This window comes from Eschrichtius robustus, chromosome 12 (assembly GCF_028021215.1).
Source record: "Eschrichtius robustus isolate mEscRob2 chromosome 12, mEscRob2.pri, whole genome shotgun sequence".
Lineage (NCBI taxonomy): Eukaryota > Metazoa > Chordata > Mammalia > Artiodactyla > Eschrichtiidae > Eschrichtius > Eschrichtius robustus.
The window spans coordinates 52,452,726-52,468,837 of record NC_090835.1 but is presented as its reverse complement, the minus strand read 5'-3'; the positions used below and the strand labels follow the sequence as shown (position 1 = coordinate 52,468,837).

General features: G+C 42.2%; 1 protein-coding gene across 1 annotated transcript in view; it reads right to left on the bottom strand.

Annotated features, from left to right (window-relative positions):
- The window catches only part of SUSD5 (sushi domain containing 5), a 43,433-nt gene that overhangs the window by 11,795 nt on the left and 15,526 nt on the right, over positions 1–16,112 (bottom strand). Inside the window, exons 3-4 of the mRNA XM_068559173.1 lie at positions 15,431–15,549; positions 5,233–5,421 (exon numbers count right to left, since the gene is read on the bottom strand). Of these exons, the coding sequence (XP_068415274.1) occupies positions 5,233–5,421; positions 15,431–15,549 (308 nt within the window). The remainder of the gene's footprint in view (positions 1–5,232; positions 5,422–15,430; positions 15,550–16,112) is intronic.

Genomic DNA, 16,112 nt, shown 5'->3' with positions numbered 1-16,112 from the left:
GTCTCTCCTAAGGTATTCAGTTTACTAGTTTCCTTTAGGGTTGGGACAGTTTTGCTCAACGTTGATTACACAGTACCTGGGACCCTGCCAGATGAAGGGAGGGGGACAGAGTGAATGAATGAATGGCCAATAGACCATAGAAGGAATGTTGTTGTCCAAACCAAGATGAGTCCAACTCCAAAACCCTTGTTCGGCCCACCCTCTCAAGATGACTTTTCTCCAACTTGAAGCAGTTCCTTAATCAAAAAAAGTTGGTGTTCACTGGAAAAATACACATAAGGTGGAGTCAAATACCTGGTGACAATATTCTTGTAACACACACACACACACACACACTTATAATAACACAGATACTTTAAATGTTAAATCTACAGAGTAATGAAAACTATAACGGTCTGTATATTCAGCTAAGTGTAGAAACCAGAATTCCTGCCCAGCAGCTGAAAGCTCCAACGACTCTGCTTTGCAGTGAGAAAATAAACACCATTTCAGACACACAAAACCTTCATTTAGTTCTCATTCTACTGGGGCCAGTAAACAACCCATTTGAGTGGTGGATGTGCCTCGTGGGATGGTGTAGCCTCGGTGCCTCGCCAGAAACCCAGCCAACTCACTGACACCTCAGGGTGAGTTTGGGTCTGCTTTGAGGTGACACATTCAACAAGCAGGAAGTCAGGTCTTATGCCTCATTTTCTCAGACAGGTGAATCCATCAGAACTGGCAGGAGCTCCTGCCTGCCACAAAGCAGCAGCAACAGAGGAAAGTACTAGAAAATGGCTCAAATTGTGTTTCAGGGACTTGTCCCACTCTGTAACTTTGTTATTAGTATGTGACAAGCAAGTAGGAAGTTTTTAGAAGCCTTTGTAACAATTTGACAGGGGAATTTTATGTCTATTTAAGGAAAATTTTTATTTGTATCTAGAATATCTTTCCTTTAGTTTTATGCTAATTCATTTTTATTGCATTTTTACTAACGTGTCAGTCTATCAATAACAAGAAAACAAATTTTTAATTGTGCACAGAGAGTTTGAGACAACAAAATCTCACTATTCATCAAAAAACACTCCAAGAGGAAAAAATAAGCCACAGGATGAGAGAGAAAATTTCAACACATTAAGAAAGTTTTTGTAACACGACGACCCAAAACCTATGGGATACAGCAAAAGCAGTTCTAAGAGGGAAGTTTATAGCTATACAAGCCTACCTAAAGAAACAAGAAAAATCTCAAGTAAACAATCTAACCTTACACCTAAAGAAACTAGAGAAAGAAGAACAAACAAAACCCAAAGTTAGCAGAAGGAAAGAAATCATAAAGATCAGAGCAGAAATAAATGACATAGAAACAAAGAAAACAATAGCAAAGATCAATAAAACTAAAAGCTGGTTCTTTGAGAAGATAAACAAAATTGATAAGCCATTAGCCAGACTCATCAAGAAAAAGAGGGAGAGGACTCAAATCAATAAAATCAGAAATGAAAAAGGAGACGTTACAGACACCACAGAAATACAAAGCATCCTAAGAGACTACCACAAGCAATTCTATGCCAATAAAATGGACAACCTGGAAGAAATGGACAAATTCTTAGAAAGGTATAACCTTCTAAGACTGAACCAGGAAGAAACAGAAAATATGAACAGACCAATCACAGGTAATGAAATTGAAACTGTGATTAAAAATCTTCCAACAAACAAAAGTCCAGGACCAGATGGCTTCACAGGTGAATTCTATCAAACATTTAGAGAAGAGCTAACACCCATCCTTCTCAAACTCTTCCAAAAAATTGCAGAGGAAGGAAGACTCCCAAACTCATTCCATGAGGCCACCATCACCCTGATACAAAAACCAGACAAAGACACTACAAAAAAAGAAAATTACAGACCAATATCACTGATGAATATAGATGCAAAAATCCTCAACAAAATACTAGCTAACAGAATCCAACAACACATTAAAAGGATCATACACCACGATCAAGTGGGATTTATCCCAGGGATGCAAGGATTCTTCAATATATGCAAATCAATCAATGTGATACACCATATTAACAAACTGAAGAATAAAAACCATATGATCATCTCAATAGGTGCAGAAAAAGCTTTTGACAAAATTCAACACCCATTTATGATAAAAACTCTCCAGGAAGTGGGCATAGAGGGAACCTACCTCAACATAATAAAGGCCATATATGGCAAACCCACCGCAAACATCATTCTCAATGGTGAAAAACTGAAAGCATTTCCTCTAAGATCAGGAACAAGACAAGGATGTCCACTCTCACCACTATTCAACATAGTTCTGGAAGTCCTAGCCATGGCAGTCAGAGAAGAAAAAGAAATAAAAGGAATACAAATTGGAAAAGAAGAAGTAAAACTGTCACTGTTTGCAGATGACATGATACTATACATAGAGAATCCTAAAACTGCCACCAGAAAACTACTAGAGCTAATTAATGAATTTGGTAAAGTTGCAGGATACAAAATGAATGCACAGAAATCTCTTGCATTCCTATACACTAATGATGAAAAATCTGAAAGAGGAATTATGGAAACAGTCCCATTTCCCATTGCAACAAAAAGAATAAAATACCTAGGAATAAACCTACCTAAGGAGACAAAAGACCTGTATGCAGAAAACTATAAGACACTGATGAAAGAAATTAAAGATGATACCAACAGATGGAGAGATATACCATGTTCTTGGATTGGAAGAATCAACATTGTGAAAATGACCATACTACCCAAAGCAATCTACAGATTCAATGCAATCCCTATCAAATTACCAATGGCAGTTTTTACGGAACTAGAACAAATCATCTTAAAATTTGTATGGAGACACAAAAGACCCCGAATAGCCAAAGCAGTCTTGAGGGAAAAAAACGGAGCTGGAGGAATCAGACTCCCTGACTTCAGACTATACTACAAAGCTACAGTAATCAAGACAATATGGTACTGGCACAAAAAGAGAAACATAGATCAATGGAACAAGATAGAAAGCCCAGAGATAAACCCATGCACGTATGGTCAACTAATCTATGACAAAGGAGGCAAAGATATACAATGGAGAAAAGACAGTCTCTTCAATAAGTGGTGCTGGGAAAACTGGACAGCTACATGTAAAAGAATGAAATTAGAACACTCCCTAACACCATACACAAAAATAAACTCAAAATGGATTCGAGACCTAAATATAAGACTGGACACTATAAAACTCTTAGAGGAAAACATAGGAAGAACACTCTTTGACATAAATCACAGCAAGATCTTTTTTGATCCACCTCCTAGAGTAATGGAAATAAAAACAAAAACAAACAACCCAATCCAAAAATGGGCAGAAGACCTAAATAGACATTTCTCCAAAGAAGACATACAGACGGCCACGAAGCACATGAAAAGATGCTCAACATCACTAATTATTAGAGAAATGCAAATCAAAACTACAATGAGGTATCACCTCACACCAGTTAGAATGGGCATCATCAGAAAATCTACAAACAACAAATGCTGGAGAGGGTGTGGAGAAAAGGGAACCCTCTTGCACTGTTGGTGGGAATGTAAATTGATACAGCCAGTATGGAGAACAATATGGAGGTTCCTTAAAAAACTAAAAATAGAATTACCATATGACCCAGCAATCCCACTACTGGGCATATACCCAGAGAAAACCGTAATTCAAAAAGACACATGCACCCCAATGTTCATTGCAGCACTATTTACAATAGCCAGGTCATGGAAGCAACCTAAATGCCCATCAACAAACGAGTGGATAAAGAAGTTGTGGTACATATATCCAATGGAATATTACTCAGCCATAAAAAGGAACGAAATTGAGTCATTTGTTGAGACATGGATGGATCTAGAGACTGTCATACAGAGTGAAGTAAGTCAGAAAGAGAAAAAGAAATATCGTATATTAACGCATGTATGTGGAACCTAGAAAAATGGTACAGATGAACCGGGTTGCAGGGCAGAAGTTGAGTCACAGATGTAGAGAACAAACGTATGGACACCAAAGGGTAAAACTGTGGTGGGGTGGGGATGGTGGTGTGCTGAATTGGGTGATTGGGATTGACATGTATACAGTGATGTGTATAAAATTGATGACTGATAAAAAAAACAACAGCAGCAAAACAACAAAAAAAAGAAAGTTTTCATAAAAAAGAAATCCAACATTAACGTAAAAAATCAATTAGAGAAATGGGCAAAAATCTTGGACAGACACTTACTGAGTAAATGCTAATAGTATCCGATTAGATAAGTGCTTGGGTAGAGACATGGGTTTTACAGGTCACCATGGAGTAGTCACCAGATAGGTAAAAAGGTAAAAAGTCTCACAATCCTGAAGGTTCGTGAGGATGCTGGAACAGAGCTCTTATACACAGCTGTTGGGAGAGTAAACTGGTCAAAACACTTTAGAAAACTCTCTGGAAGCATCCACGTAATCTGGACACACACCTACCCCATGGGCAGCAACTCCACTGCCAGGAACCAAAAGAAATGTGTTCACATGTGAAACGAATGATGTGGAGGAGAACGATCACCGCAGCGTAAATTTTCGACAGTCACAACACGAGAACAAGCCAAATGACCACCAGCAGAAATAATGGGTGGTGTATTCACACTATAGATAGTAAACTGCAATGAACACAATAAACCACAGCTCAGGCAACAACATGGATGAAGCTCACAGACAAGACAGCACCCTAGTCTCATCATGGTTCTCCCATAGGATCTGCCGGACATTCTGGGGACCAACTGTCCTACAGATTCAGTAACATTGTGGTGCTGGAGTCATCCCCCTCTATAGCGCCAACCTCTGCTTGGTACCCAGATGTCATGGGGGATCAGGAAGGTGGGCCCTGAAGGAGTCTTGGGGAGAAAGGAACCCTATGAGGTCAGGGAGCAATTCAGGGTCTGGCATGAGGTCCATGGTGTAGGAGTCATAGGAGAGAGTGATTTCTGCTATTGGGAGAATTCCCAAGGGGGCTGGGCAAGGGTGGGATGCAGAAGCCTCGCCCCCAGGCATACGATGATGATGGAATGGGGACATCTGGGGGAATCAGATCAGGTTTCGGGAGCTAAATGCCCACCAGGAGTCTTTTTAGCCTCAGCTATAATTTTATTCAGACTCACGGGGCAGCCCAGGGAGTAGAGCAAGACAGCAGGGCAGCAGCAGAAAATTCTCATCAGGAGGAGCAGTCCATACAGCTGTCCTGGAGTTATTTTCCTGCTTACCTTTCCCGCAGGCCTGGACCAGGCCATACCACTCCCCACAGCTGTTGCACAGCAAGGTGAAGGCTGTTTCGCGCCGGCCCGTCACGTGGCCGGGGGCACACAGGTACAGCAGCTCATCCCCCATCTCCAAGCCCGTGTGGCCCTGCAGGATGGTGTGTGGGAAGGAAGGTGGGTCTCCACACGGCTTCTCTGAGGACAAGGAATCACAATAAGTTTTCCCAAACTCTGCAGAACTTTTTCAGCCTGGGAGGAAAAAAAAAACTTAAAAAGCAACCCCTTGGGACTTCCCTGGTGGTCCAGTGGTTAAGAATCCTCCTTCCAATGCAGGGGACATGAGTTCGATCCCTGGTCGGGGAACTAACATCACACATGTTTTGGGGCAACTAAGCCCATGTGCTCTAGAGCCCATGCACCGCAAAGATCCTGCATGCTGCAACTAAGACCTGATGCAGCCAAATAAATAAATATTGAAAAAAAAGAAGCCTGTAGAGGAAGTAAAATGGAATAATATAAAATATTGGATTAATCCAAAAGGAACGTAACAATAGAAGAAGAAAAACAGAAAGCAACCCCCTCTCCCCCATGGGTGTTGCCTGCACCTTAAACTGAGATCTCCTTTACCGTGGCATCCCCAGGACCTGGCAGAATGCCTGGCACAGATGAAGCACTCAAAAAATACTTCTTGAATGAATAAATGTGCTACAAAGTGCTACAACTTTGTGTTTTTATTTATTTTTTATTTTTTAAAAAAAGATTTATTTATTTATTTATTTAGCTGTGTTGGGTCTTCGTTGCGGCGCTCGGGTTTCTCGCTAGTTGTGGTGTGTGGGCTCCAGAGCGTGTGGGCTCAGTAGTTGCGGCATGCAGGCTCTCTAGCTGTGGCCCACAGGCTTAGTTGCCCTGCAGCATGTGGGATCTTAGTTCCCCGACCAGGGACTGAATCCACATCCCCTGCATTGGAAGATGGATTCTTAACCACTGGACCACCAGGGAAGTCCCACAACTTTGTATTTTTAAATTGCCAGGCAATATTATCCTCTAATGTTTCCTTGAAAGGTGGCCCCAGAGACAGTGCCCAGCAGCAAGTGGTACTCTTTGTCAAATGCTGAAATATTACAGACTGTAGAGTAGAGGATGCCTCTCCCCTCCCCCAACCTCGACCCTGATGGTAACACTGTTACCTGTTTGGTATTTACAAATAAATACTGATAGAGATGCACATACGTATACTACATATGTAGCTGTCTGTGTGTGTGTGTGTGTATTTATTATTTTTTATTGGAGTAGAGTTGCTTTACAATGATGTGTTAGTTTCTTGCTGTACAGAAAAGTGAATCGGTCATACGTATACATATATCCACTCTTTTTTAGATTTCTTTCCCATTTAGGTCACCACAGAGCATTCAGTAGAGTTCCCTGTGCTTACAGTAGGTTCTCATTAGTTATCTATTTTATACATAGTAGTGTATATATGTCAATCCCAATCTCCCAATTTATCCCACCCTCTTCTTCCCCCCTTGGTAACTGTAAGTTTGTTCTCTACATCTGTGACTCTGTTTTTGCTTTGCACATAAGTTCGTCTCTACCATTTCTCTAGATTCCACATATAAGCGATAATATATGATATTGTGTGTGTGTGTTAACATAAACAGGATTACATCATATTTATTACCGAGTACCTGCTTTTTAAAAAACTAATAAACTAATTTTTGGAGCTGGTTTAGGTTCACAGCAAAATTGAGTGGAAGGTACAGAGATTTCCCATGTTCCTGTCTCTACCTAGGCACAGCCTTCTCACTATCCTGTACCACAGTGGTACATTTGTTACAATCCATGAGCTTACATTGACATGTCATTATCTCTCAAAGGCCACAGTTTACATTTGGGTTCACTCTTCATGTTCTATAGTCTATGGGTTTTGATTGTATAAACCCAATCTATGGGTTTTGAATATATAATTACATATATCCACCATTGTCGTATCATACAAAATAGTTTCACTGCCCTAAAAATCCTCTGTGCTACACTTATTCACTCCTCCTGACTCCTGGCAACCATCAATCCTTTTACTGTCTCCCTAGTTTTGCTTTTTCTAGAATGTCATATAGTTGGAATCATTCAGTACGTAGCCTTCTTAGACTGGCTTCTTTCACTTAGTAATAAGCATTTGTTTCCTCCATGTGTTTTCAAGGCTTGATAGCTCATTTCTTTTTAGCACTGAATAATATCCTATTATCTGGAAGTGCTACAGTTTATTTATCCATTCACCTACTGAAAGACATCATGGTTGCTTCCAAGTTTTGGCAATTAGGAAAATAAGCTGCTAATAAACATTCATGTACAGGTTTTTGTGTGAACTTAAGTTTTCAGCTAATTTGGGTAAATATCAAGAACTGTGATTGCTGGATCGCATGGTAAAAGTATGTTTAGTTTGGTAAAAAACTGCCAAACTGTCTTCCGAAGTGGCTGTACCATTTTGCATTCCCACCAGCAATGAAGGAGAGTTCCTGCTGCTCCACATCCTTGTCAGCATTTGGTGTCATCAGTGTTCTGGATTTTGGCCATTCTACTAGATGTGAAGTGGTAAATCATTGTTTTTTGTTTTAAATTAATTAATTTATTTGGCTGTGTTGGGTCTTCGTTGCTGCACGTGGGTTTTCTCTAGTTGCGGTGAGCAGAAGTTACTCTTCGTTGCGGTGTGCGGGCTTCTCATTACGGTGGTTTCTCTTGTTGTGGAGCACGGGCTCTAGGCGTGCGGGTTTCAGTAGCCGTGGTTTGCGGGCTCTAGAGCATAGGATCAGTAGCTGTGGCACACGGGCTTAGTTGTTCTGCAGCATGTGGGATCTTCCCAGAGCAGGGCTCAAACCCGTGTCCCTGGCAATGGCAGGCAGATTCTTAACCACTGCACCACCAGGGAAGTCCCTCACTGTTTTAATTTGCATTTCCCTGACGACATATGATGTGGAGCATTTTTTCATATGCTTACTTGCCATCTGTGTATCTTCTTTCGTGAGGTATCTGTTGAGGTCTTTTGCCTATTTTTAAATTGAGCTGTTCATTTTCTTAATGTTGAATTTCAAGAGTTCTTTGTATATTTTGAATAATAGTCCTTTAGTAGACATGTCTTTTGCAGATATTTTCGCCAGTCCGGGGCTTGCCTTTTCATTCTCTTGACACTGTCTTTTGCAGAGCAGAAGTTTTCAATGTTAAGTAAGTCCAGCTTAACAGTTACTTCTTTCATGTATTGTGCCTTTGGTGTTGTATCAAGAAAGTCATCACCATAAACAAGGTCATCTAGGTTTTCATCTGTATTATCTTCTAGGAGTTTTGTAGTTTTGCATTTTACATTTAGGTCTGTGATGCATTTTGAATTAAATTTTGTGAGGGGTGTAAGGGCTGTGTCTAGATTCTTTTCTTTTGCGTGTGGATGTTCAGTTGTCCCAGCACCTATATTAAAAAGACTATTTTTGCTCCATTGTATTGCTTTTGCTCCCTTGTCAAAGATCAGTTAACTATATTTATGTGGGTCTATTTCTGGGCTCCTACTCGATTCCATTGATATTTGTCTGTTCTTTCACCAGTACCACACCGTATTGATATCTGCATCTTTATGTCTTTTAAAATTTAATTTAAAAAAGATTTTATTTTATATTGGAGCATAGTTGATTAACAATGTTGTGTTAGTTTCACGTGTACAGCAGAGTGATTCAGTTATACATGTACATGTATCTATTCCTTTTCAGATTCTTTTCCCATTTAGGTTATTACAGATTATTGAGTAGAGTTCCCTGTGCTACACAGTAGGTCCTTGTTGGTTATCTATTTTAAATATGTGTATGTGTCGATCCCAAACTCCCAATCTATCCCTCCCTCTAGGTAAGTCTTGAAGTTGAGTCATGTCAGTCCTCCAACTTTGTTCTTCTTCAATTATGAGTTAGCTATTCTGGGTCTTTGTCTCTCCATATAAACTATAGAATTAGTTTGTTCATATCCACAAAATAACTTGCTGGAATTATGACTGAGATTGCATTGAATCTATAGATCAAGTTGGGAGTAACTGCAGTGGGATTATCTGGGCTGCTCTCTGCAGCCTCCTCAGACCTGCCCAGCAGCCACTTGAGCCCGCAGGGATGTTCCAAACCCAACTCATTCTCTGAAGCACTAGGACAAGGGCTCACCCAGAGCTAGTCTCCCCAGAACCACTGGGATCTCAGATTTGTAGCCTGTGCTCCAGCTGTTTTCTCTGCAATGTCCTCTTCTCCTTTCCCTAACCATTATCCCCACAGAACAAAATCCTTCAAATTCCACCTCAGCTGCCACTGCCTCAGGAAGTCTCCCTAATTACGTTCCTCCTTTGTGCCATGGAAACTCATTCATCTCTTGCTTGTCCTTATACACCGTCAACTCCTTGAGGGTGGAGAGGAGTCCTCTATCTCTATCTATCTATCTATCTATCTATCTATCTATCTATCTATCTATCTATCTATCTATCTATCTATCTATCTATCTATCTATCTATCTATCTGAAGTACCCACAAGTCTGAGCCCTGCTTTGCGTTACCCTGGACAAATAAATGAAAAATTGGCCAGTGCCAGGTCAATGGTAAAGAGTGCAGACTCTTCCACACTCCCTCGGGAGACCCTGAACTGGATAAGTTCTGTCAGCTGCTCAAAGCATTGCAGTTCATTGGTTCCAGTCTCCCATCATTGCTGGAATTTCCCCAAAGCCAATCTTGAGGCACAGCGCCTTCTCAAGCAGACCTGGGAGGTGGCTACTCTCAAAAATTCCTGCTCACCTGAGAGGTGAGCATTTAGCTCTCTTTTAATTTTTGGCCACACTGCAGCTTGGGGCATCTTAGTTCCCTGACCAGGGATCGAACCTGTGCCCCCTGCAGTGGAAGTGTGGAGTCTTAACCACTGGACCACCAGGGAACTCCCTCAGCTCTCTTCTTGAAGACATAAAGGAAGGGAATCATTCCATTTCTATTTTTAAGGGAGATACAGGTAGGAGTAACATATGCAGGGGAGGTGAAATACAGTGCTAAGAAGGTGAGGTGGGCTGGCGGGGAGAGCAGCCAGGCCAGCCCTGGCTTAGAGTGGGAGAAACAGAAGCACACCCTTAGTGAGCCTTGGGTGCTGCAGCGAGAAGGTGAGAGGAGACCTGAAGCCTCCAGACCCCATGCTGTTGACTCCACAGACAAGCTGCCAAGAGAAGCAGAGCCAGAGAACCCAAGTGCAGGCAGCTCATTTCATCAGCATCCAGTTGGTTAAAAATAACTTCACTTATTAAAGTGAGGTCACCACAGGGCTGGAAATTCACTGTCAGTGAAACAAAAATACTGAAAGGAAACAGAGAAACGTCTACATTCATGGTGAACTTTATCCAAAAAAGAAACACAGGAGGAAGCTGCCTGAACATTCCACAGGCTGTTTTCCTTCTGGGCTCTTTATGAGGCATATGTCTGCCATTTTTGGAGTTAGCACCCTTCATTCTTCCTGTCTTGCCGAAGAGAAGCAGCAGCCCAGGGCTAGGTGCAATGAAGCATCATCAGGAAAAAGGCAACCTTTAGAGGTGATACTGCACCCGGGTGTCTGCTGAACCAGACCTCACGTGCACTCCCCAGGAGCCTCTTCTCGGCTTCTTACCTTCCTTTGGCACACATATTTCCCTTGGTGAAGTATAGTTGATTTACAGTGTTATGTTAGTTTCTGGTGTACAGCAAAGTGATTCATGTATACACACACACACACACACACACACACACATATATACAGTAGGACCTTGTTGTTTATCTACTTTATATGTAGTAGGTTTTTAAAAATATTTATTTATTTGGCTGTGTTGGGCCTTAGTTGCAGCATGCAGGATCTTTCGTTGTGGCACGTGGGCTTCTCTCTAGTCGTGGCGTGCAGGCTCCAGAGCACGCGGGCTCAGTAGGTGCAGCGCGCGGGCTTAGTTGCCCCGCGGCATGTAGGGGTCTTAGTTCCCCGACCAGGGATCGAACCTGCGTCCCCTGCATTGGAAGGTGGATTCTTAACCATTGGACCACCAGGGAAATCCCTATATGTAGTAGTTTTTATCTGCTATTTTATATATGGTAGTTTGATGTGCTAATAATCTCTAATTTACCCCTCCCCCGCCCCCCTTCCCGTTTGGTAACCATAAGTTTGTTTCCTACGTCTGTGAGTCTGTTTTTATTTTGTAAATTAGTTCATTTATATCATATTTTAGATTCCACATATAAGTGATATCATAAGGTATTTGTCTTTCTCTGTCTGACTTACTTCACTTACTGTGATAATCCCTTGTTGACTGCCTACAAGGCTCCCCTGAGGAAAAGTGAAGAGCCATCTGGGAGCCGTTTACATGCTCTTTCTAAAGGAGGAAAGGCAGAGGAACAGGGGCCGAGCTCTCTCTGAGGGATCGTGGGGAATCCATCCTGCTTTTCTGGAAAGTCCAAGAGAGAGCAGCCCTCTGACCCTAATCCCACCTCAGCATGTGTTCCTGAGCCCCTTCATCACCCATCTGAAGCCTCCTCACAAGTCAGGCCCTGTTGGACCAAGACTCCAGTTTCCCCCACCCAAGCCTCTCCCTGTTGACCTGGAGGGGAGGGGAGGCGGGCAAGCTAGGCTCAGGCAAACTGCCCTGGATGCGGGGCTCTTGAGCACTTTGACTCAAAGACACCCACACAGGGCTCACTTGCTAAAATGGCATCAGTCCTTACATAAGCTGATAGGCATCATGAATTTGCTTTATTTTTTTGTTTTTGTTTTTGCTTTGTTTTGTTTTGTGCTTTCCTGTTGTTGTTATTGTTGTTTTGGGAAGAGTATGTAGACCATTTGGGGGGAAATTTTCATTTGCATATAATTTCAAAGTTACAGAAAAATTTTAAAAATAAGGAACTCCCATAAACCCTTTATCCAGATTTACTAATGTGTTTTCATTTTGCCCCATTTGCTTTATCATTTTCTCTCTCTAGATATATATATATATATAGAGAGAGAGAGAGAGAGAGAGAAAATATATATCATACATAAACACATACATATATGTGTATGTATACATACATGAATATGTATATATGTGTATCTATATCTGTAATTCTTTTTTTTTTTTAAATTTTGTCTGCTCTGGGTCTTTGCTTCATTGCAACACACAGGCTCTTCATTGCGGCATGTGGGCTTCTCTAGTTGCGGCGTGTGGGCTTAGTTGTCCTGCGGCATGTGGGATCTTAGTTCCCCAACCAGGGATCAAACCCATGTCCCCTGCATTAGAAGGCAGATTCTTAACCACTGGACAACCAGGGAAGTCCCTGTAATTCCTTTCTGAACCACTTGAGAATGAGTTGTAGATATGATGGCTCTTTGTCCCTAAGAACCTTGGTATATATTTCCAAGAACAAGGATATTGTCTTACATAACTGCAGTAGTTACCAAAATCAGGGAATTTAAGCATTGATACAATACTATTATCTAATTCAAATCCATATTCAGATTTCATCAATTATAGCTGTTTTCTCCTGGTCCAAAATACAATCTAGGATCACAAATTACATTTAGTTGTCAAGTCTTTTTAGTCTATTTTAATCCAAAACAGTTGCCTTGCCTTTCTTTGTCTTTTTTTTTGCTGCACCACGAGGCTTACAGGATCTTAGTTTCCCAACTAGGGATCGAACCTGCGCCCCCTGCAGTGGAAGTGTGGAGTCCTAACAACTGGACAGCCATGGAATTCCCTCTTTCTCTTTCTTATCCTTGACATTTTTCTTTTCTTTTTTAAATTTAATTTTATTTATTTTTGACTGCATTGGGTCTTCGTTGCTGCGCGGGCTTTCTCTAGTTGCGGTGAGCAGGGGCTATTCTTCCTTGTGGTATGCAGGCTTCTCATTGTGGTGGCTTCTCTTGTTGCGGAGCATGGACTCTAGGCACACGGGCTTCAGTAGTTGTGGCTCGTGGGCTCTAGAGCGCAGGCTCAGTAGTTGTGGCGCACGGGCTTAGTTGCTCCGCGGCACGTGGGATCTTCCCGGACCAGGGCTCGAACCCGTGTCTCCTGCACTGGCAGGCGGATTCTTAACCACTGCGCCACCAGGGAAGCCCTCCTTGACATTTTGAAAAGAGTATAGGCCAGTCATTTTGTATGATGTTTCTCAACTTGAGTTTGGCTAAAGTTTCCTCATGATTAGATTCAGGTTGCACATTTTTGGCAGGAATACTACTGAACTGAAGTTGTGCTCCTCTGAGTGCAGTATATCAGGAGGCATGTCTTACTGGTTTGGCAATAACTCAGTTTTGGAGTCACTGTCATGGTTTTAAATTTGCTGCCCTATAGGATGTGAACAGATGTTTCCAACCTCTGGCTTCGTGCACTACAGTTGTGGGCAAAGGGGCACACACTTGCATACACACAACCTGTTTGAAGCCTGTGAGGTGGAAAGCCCAGGATCTCCTGTTGTATGATGAGGAACACATGGCTCAGTGCACCCCCCTCACACCCCAGTCAACATCCAGCCAACGCCCAGAAGCAAGGCCCCTACCCAGCAGCTGACTGCAGACTTGTGAATGAGCCCAGCTGAGGCCAGAAGAATAACACAAATTGCTGCCCTCCCCCCAAAATAGTGAACTAAACAAACAGTTGTTTTAAGCCACTACATTTGGGGGTGGTATGTTACACAGCAAAAGCTAGCTGCTACCTCTTGTTCATGAGGGGAAAGAGATCAGACTCAGAAGCCCCACGTATCCATTTGAGATCACTAAAGGAAGAAGGTCATGCTGGTTTTCCTCTGGCTCTGTCCCATCTCCCTCAGGGATCTGAACCTTTGCCTATGTTTGAGATTCAAAGGATCGTTTTCATTTATTTATGTGGTTTTTTAAAAAACAAACCATGGATGTTGTTCTCCCCAGGGCTTTCCATGGCCACATCTTTCAGTTGCTTGACTGCAATCAGCAAATGTAGAACCCTTCCTGGAGGGAGATGCCATGGCAGCAGAGAAGCCTACCACCAATAAACATCTAACAAGCACCAGCCAGGGTGGTAGGGTTCACTGTGGCTCTTTGATTTACCAACTCCTCTGACCCCTTCCCTGGAGATTGGGATTTGGTGCCTCTGGGATGCAGCCTGAGGGTTTGCATTTCTAATAAGTTCACCTGGTATTTCTCATCATCAGAGAGCTTTGGGAAACTCCGCATTAGAGAACTAATTCTCAAACTGGGCTACATGTTATAGTCACTGAGCAGCTTTAAGAAACCCCAGTGTCCAGAACATTTATATCCGAATCTCCAGGGCTGGCACCCAGGTATCAGTAGTTCTTAAAACTTCCCAGATGGGACCACTGTGCAGCCTGGCAGTACCTGTGCTGATTTCTATGACTGATGAGTAAGCAGCTCGCTTTCTCCCCATTTGCATGGACATTCCCTTTCAGCAGCATGTATTTCTGATAATGAAGGTATACTTTTTCCAGTGCACATGAAACGCTGCCCTGGAGACTCCTTTATGGTTTTCTCCTCACCACTCAGCTGATTTCCCAGAAGGAAGTTGAATTTTTCTTTCTAGGAGCAGTTTCCTAAATCCTATAAATTTCCTTTCGGGAAAAAAGGATTTTTTTTCTTTTTAGAAAAATTTCCACCATGAAGACAGACCAAAGGGTAAGTGGTATCAGCAGCTGCAGCGCATGCTGTCAGGGGTCTGCCCATATTTCCTAGATCCCTTTACCATTCCCATGCACAGGGGCTCTGGGTGGGCATCTGTGCATCTTTGTTGGAGGGTGACTCAGCTATCGTAATTCTTTGTCTGAGCACACTGAAAACCAGAAGAGTCCAGGAATTTATATCTCCCTGAAGCAGCCCTTAAACAATGACTGACAAGTTCAGTGGTATCAATACCCCTGTTCTCTCACCCCTGATCAGGAAACCCGTGGTGACCTGTGGTCACTGTCTCCAGAGATTCCCTGCAGGATTGAGCCAAAGTTACCCCCCCCCCCACCTCACAGCCACTGTGGACTTTGCTTAGTGCTGCACCATTGCCTTCCCCCTTCCTTTCCCTGTCCACTTCCCCACTGCCCTGTTGGCTTTTCTTTGGAAGTCTCCCTGATTCATGATGGTCAGTGAATCCTCATGTTAAGGTCAGTTTCTATAGAACACAACCTAAGAGGTCAACCCCCACGAGCACACCCTCCAAAACCTTTACAAAGGCTCTGGCACTGACCTTCATCCTTCATACACAGGGCATTGTATGTGCCACCAGGAACCGGGTTGCTTTCAATTCTCACATCGACAGCTCTCATGATTTGCTGTTCACCACTCCCCTTGCTACACATGGTTGTCCTAAAACAGACAAAGAAGACACTGGGTTAGGAGAACTAACCAAAACTGGGAAAGAATTCTTTTCTTCTGTCAGCGCTGAATCAGCAGAGATTTTCCTGATTCAGGAGTTTTGGCTGAAAGTATCAATATGATAAAGTATCAATACTCTCCCCAGAAGTCTAAAAGCAGGAAGTTATAGGTGGTGCTTGAGTTGAGGTCACATATATCAATTCAAGATTCAGAGGCAATACATTGTTGATCTCTTCTAGTGTATGCTTGGTTTTTATTTCATAAAATTCTCTTCTCTTTATTAGTTCTCTTCTTTTTGGGGTGTTTGTTTTGCTGTTATTTTCAGATTTCTTAAGATGGATCATTGGTTCATGAACCTTCAGCCTCTTTCCTTTTCTAACACAAGCATTTAACGCTTTACATTTTCCTCCAGGTATAGCACTAGTGGCATCCCATGAGTTTGAGTATGTTATATTTTAATATCATTCATTTCTACATATATGTGAATTTCCATTATAATTTATTTTTGCCGCATGATTTATTTAAGGATATCTTTTGTAAACAGCAAATAGTAG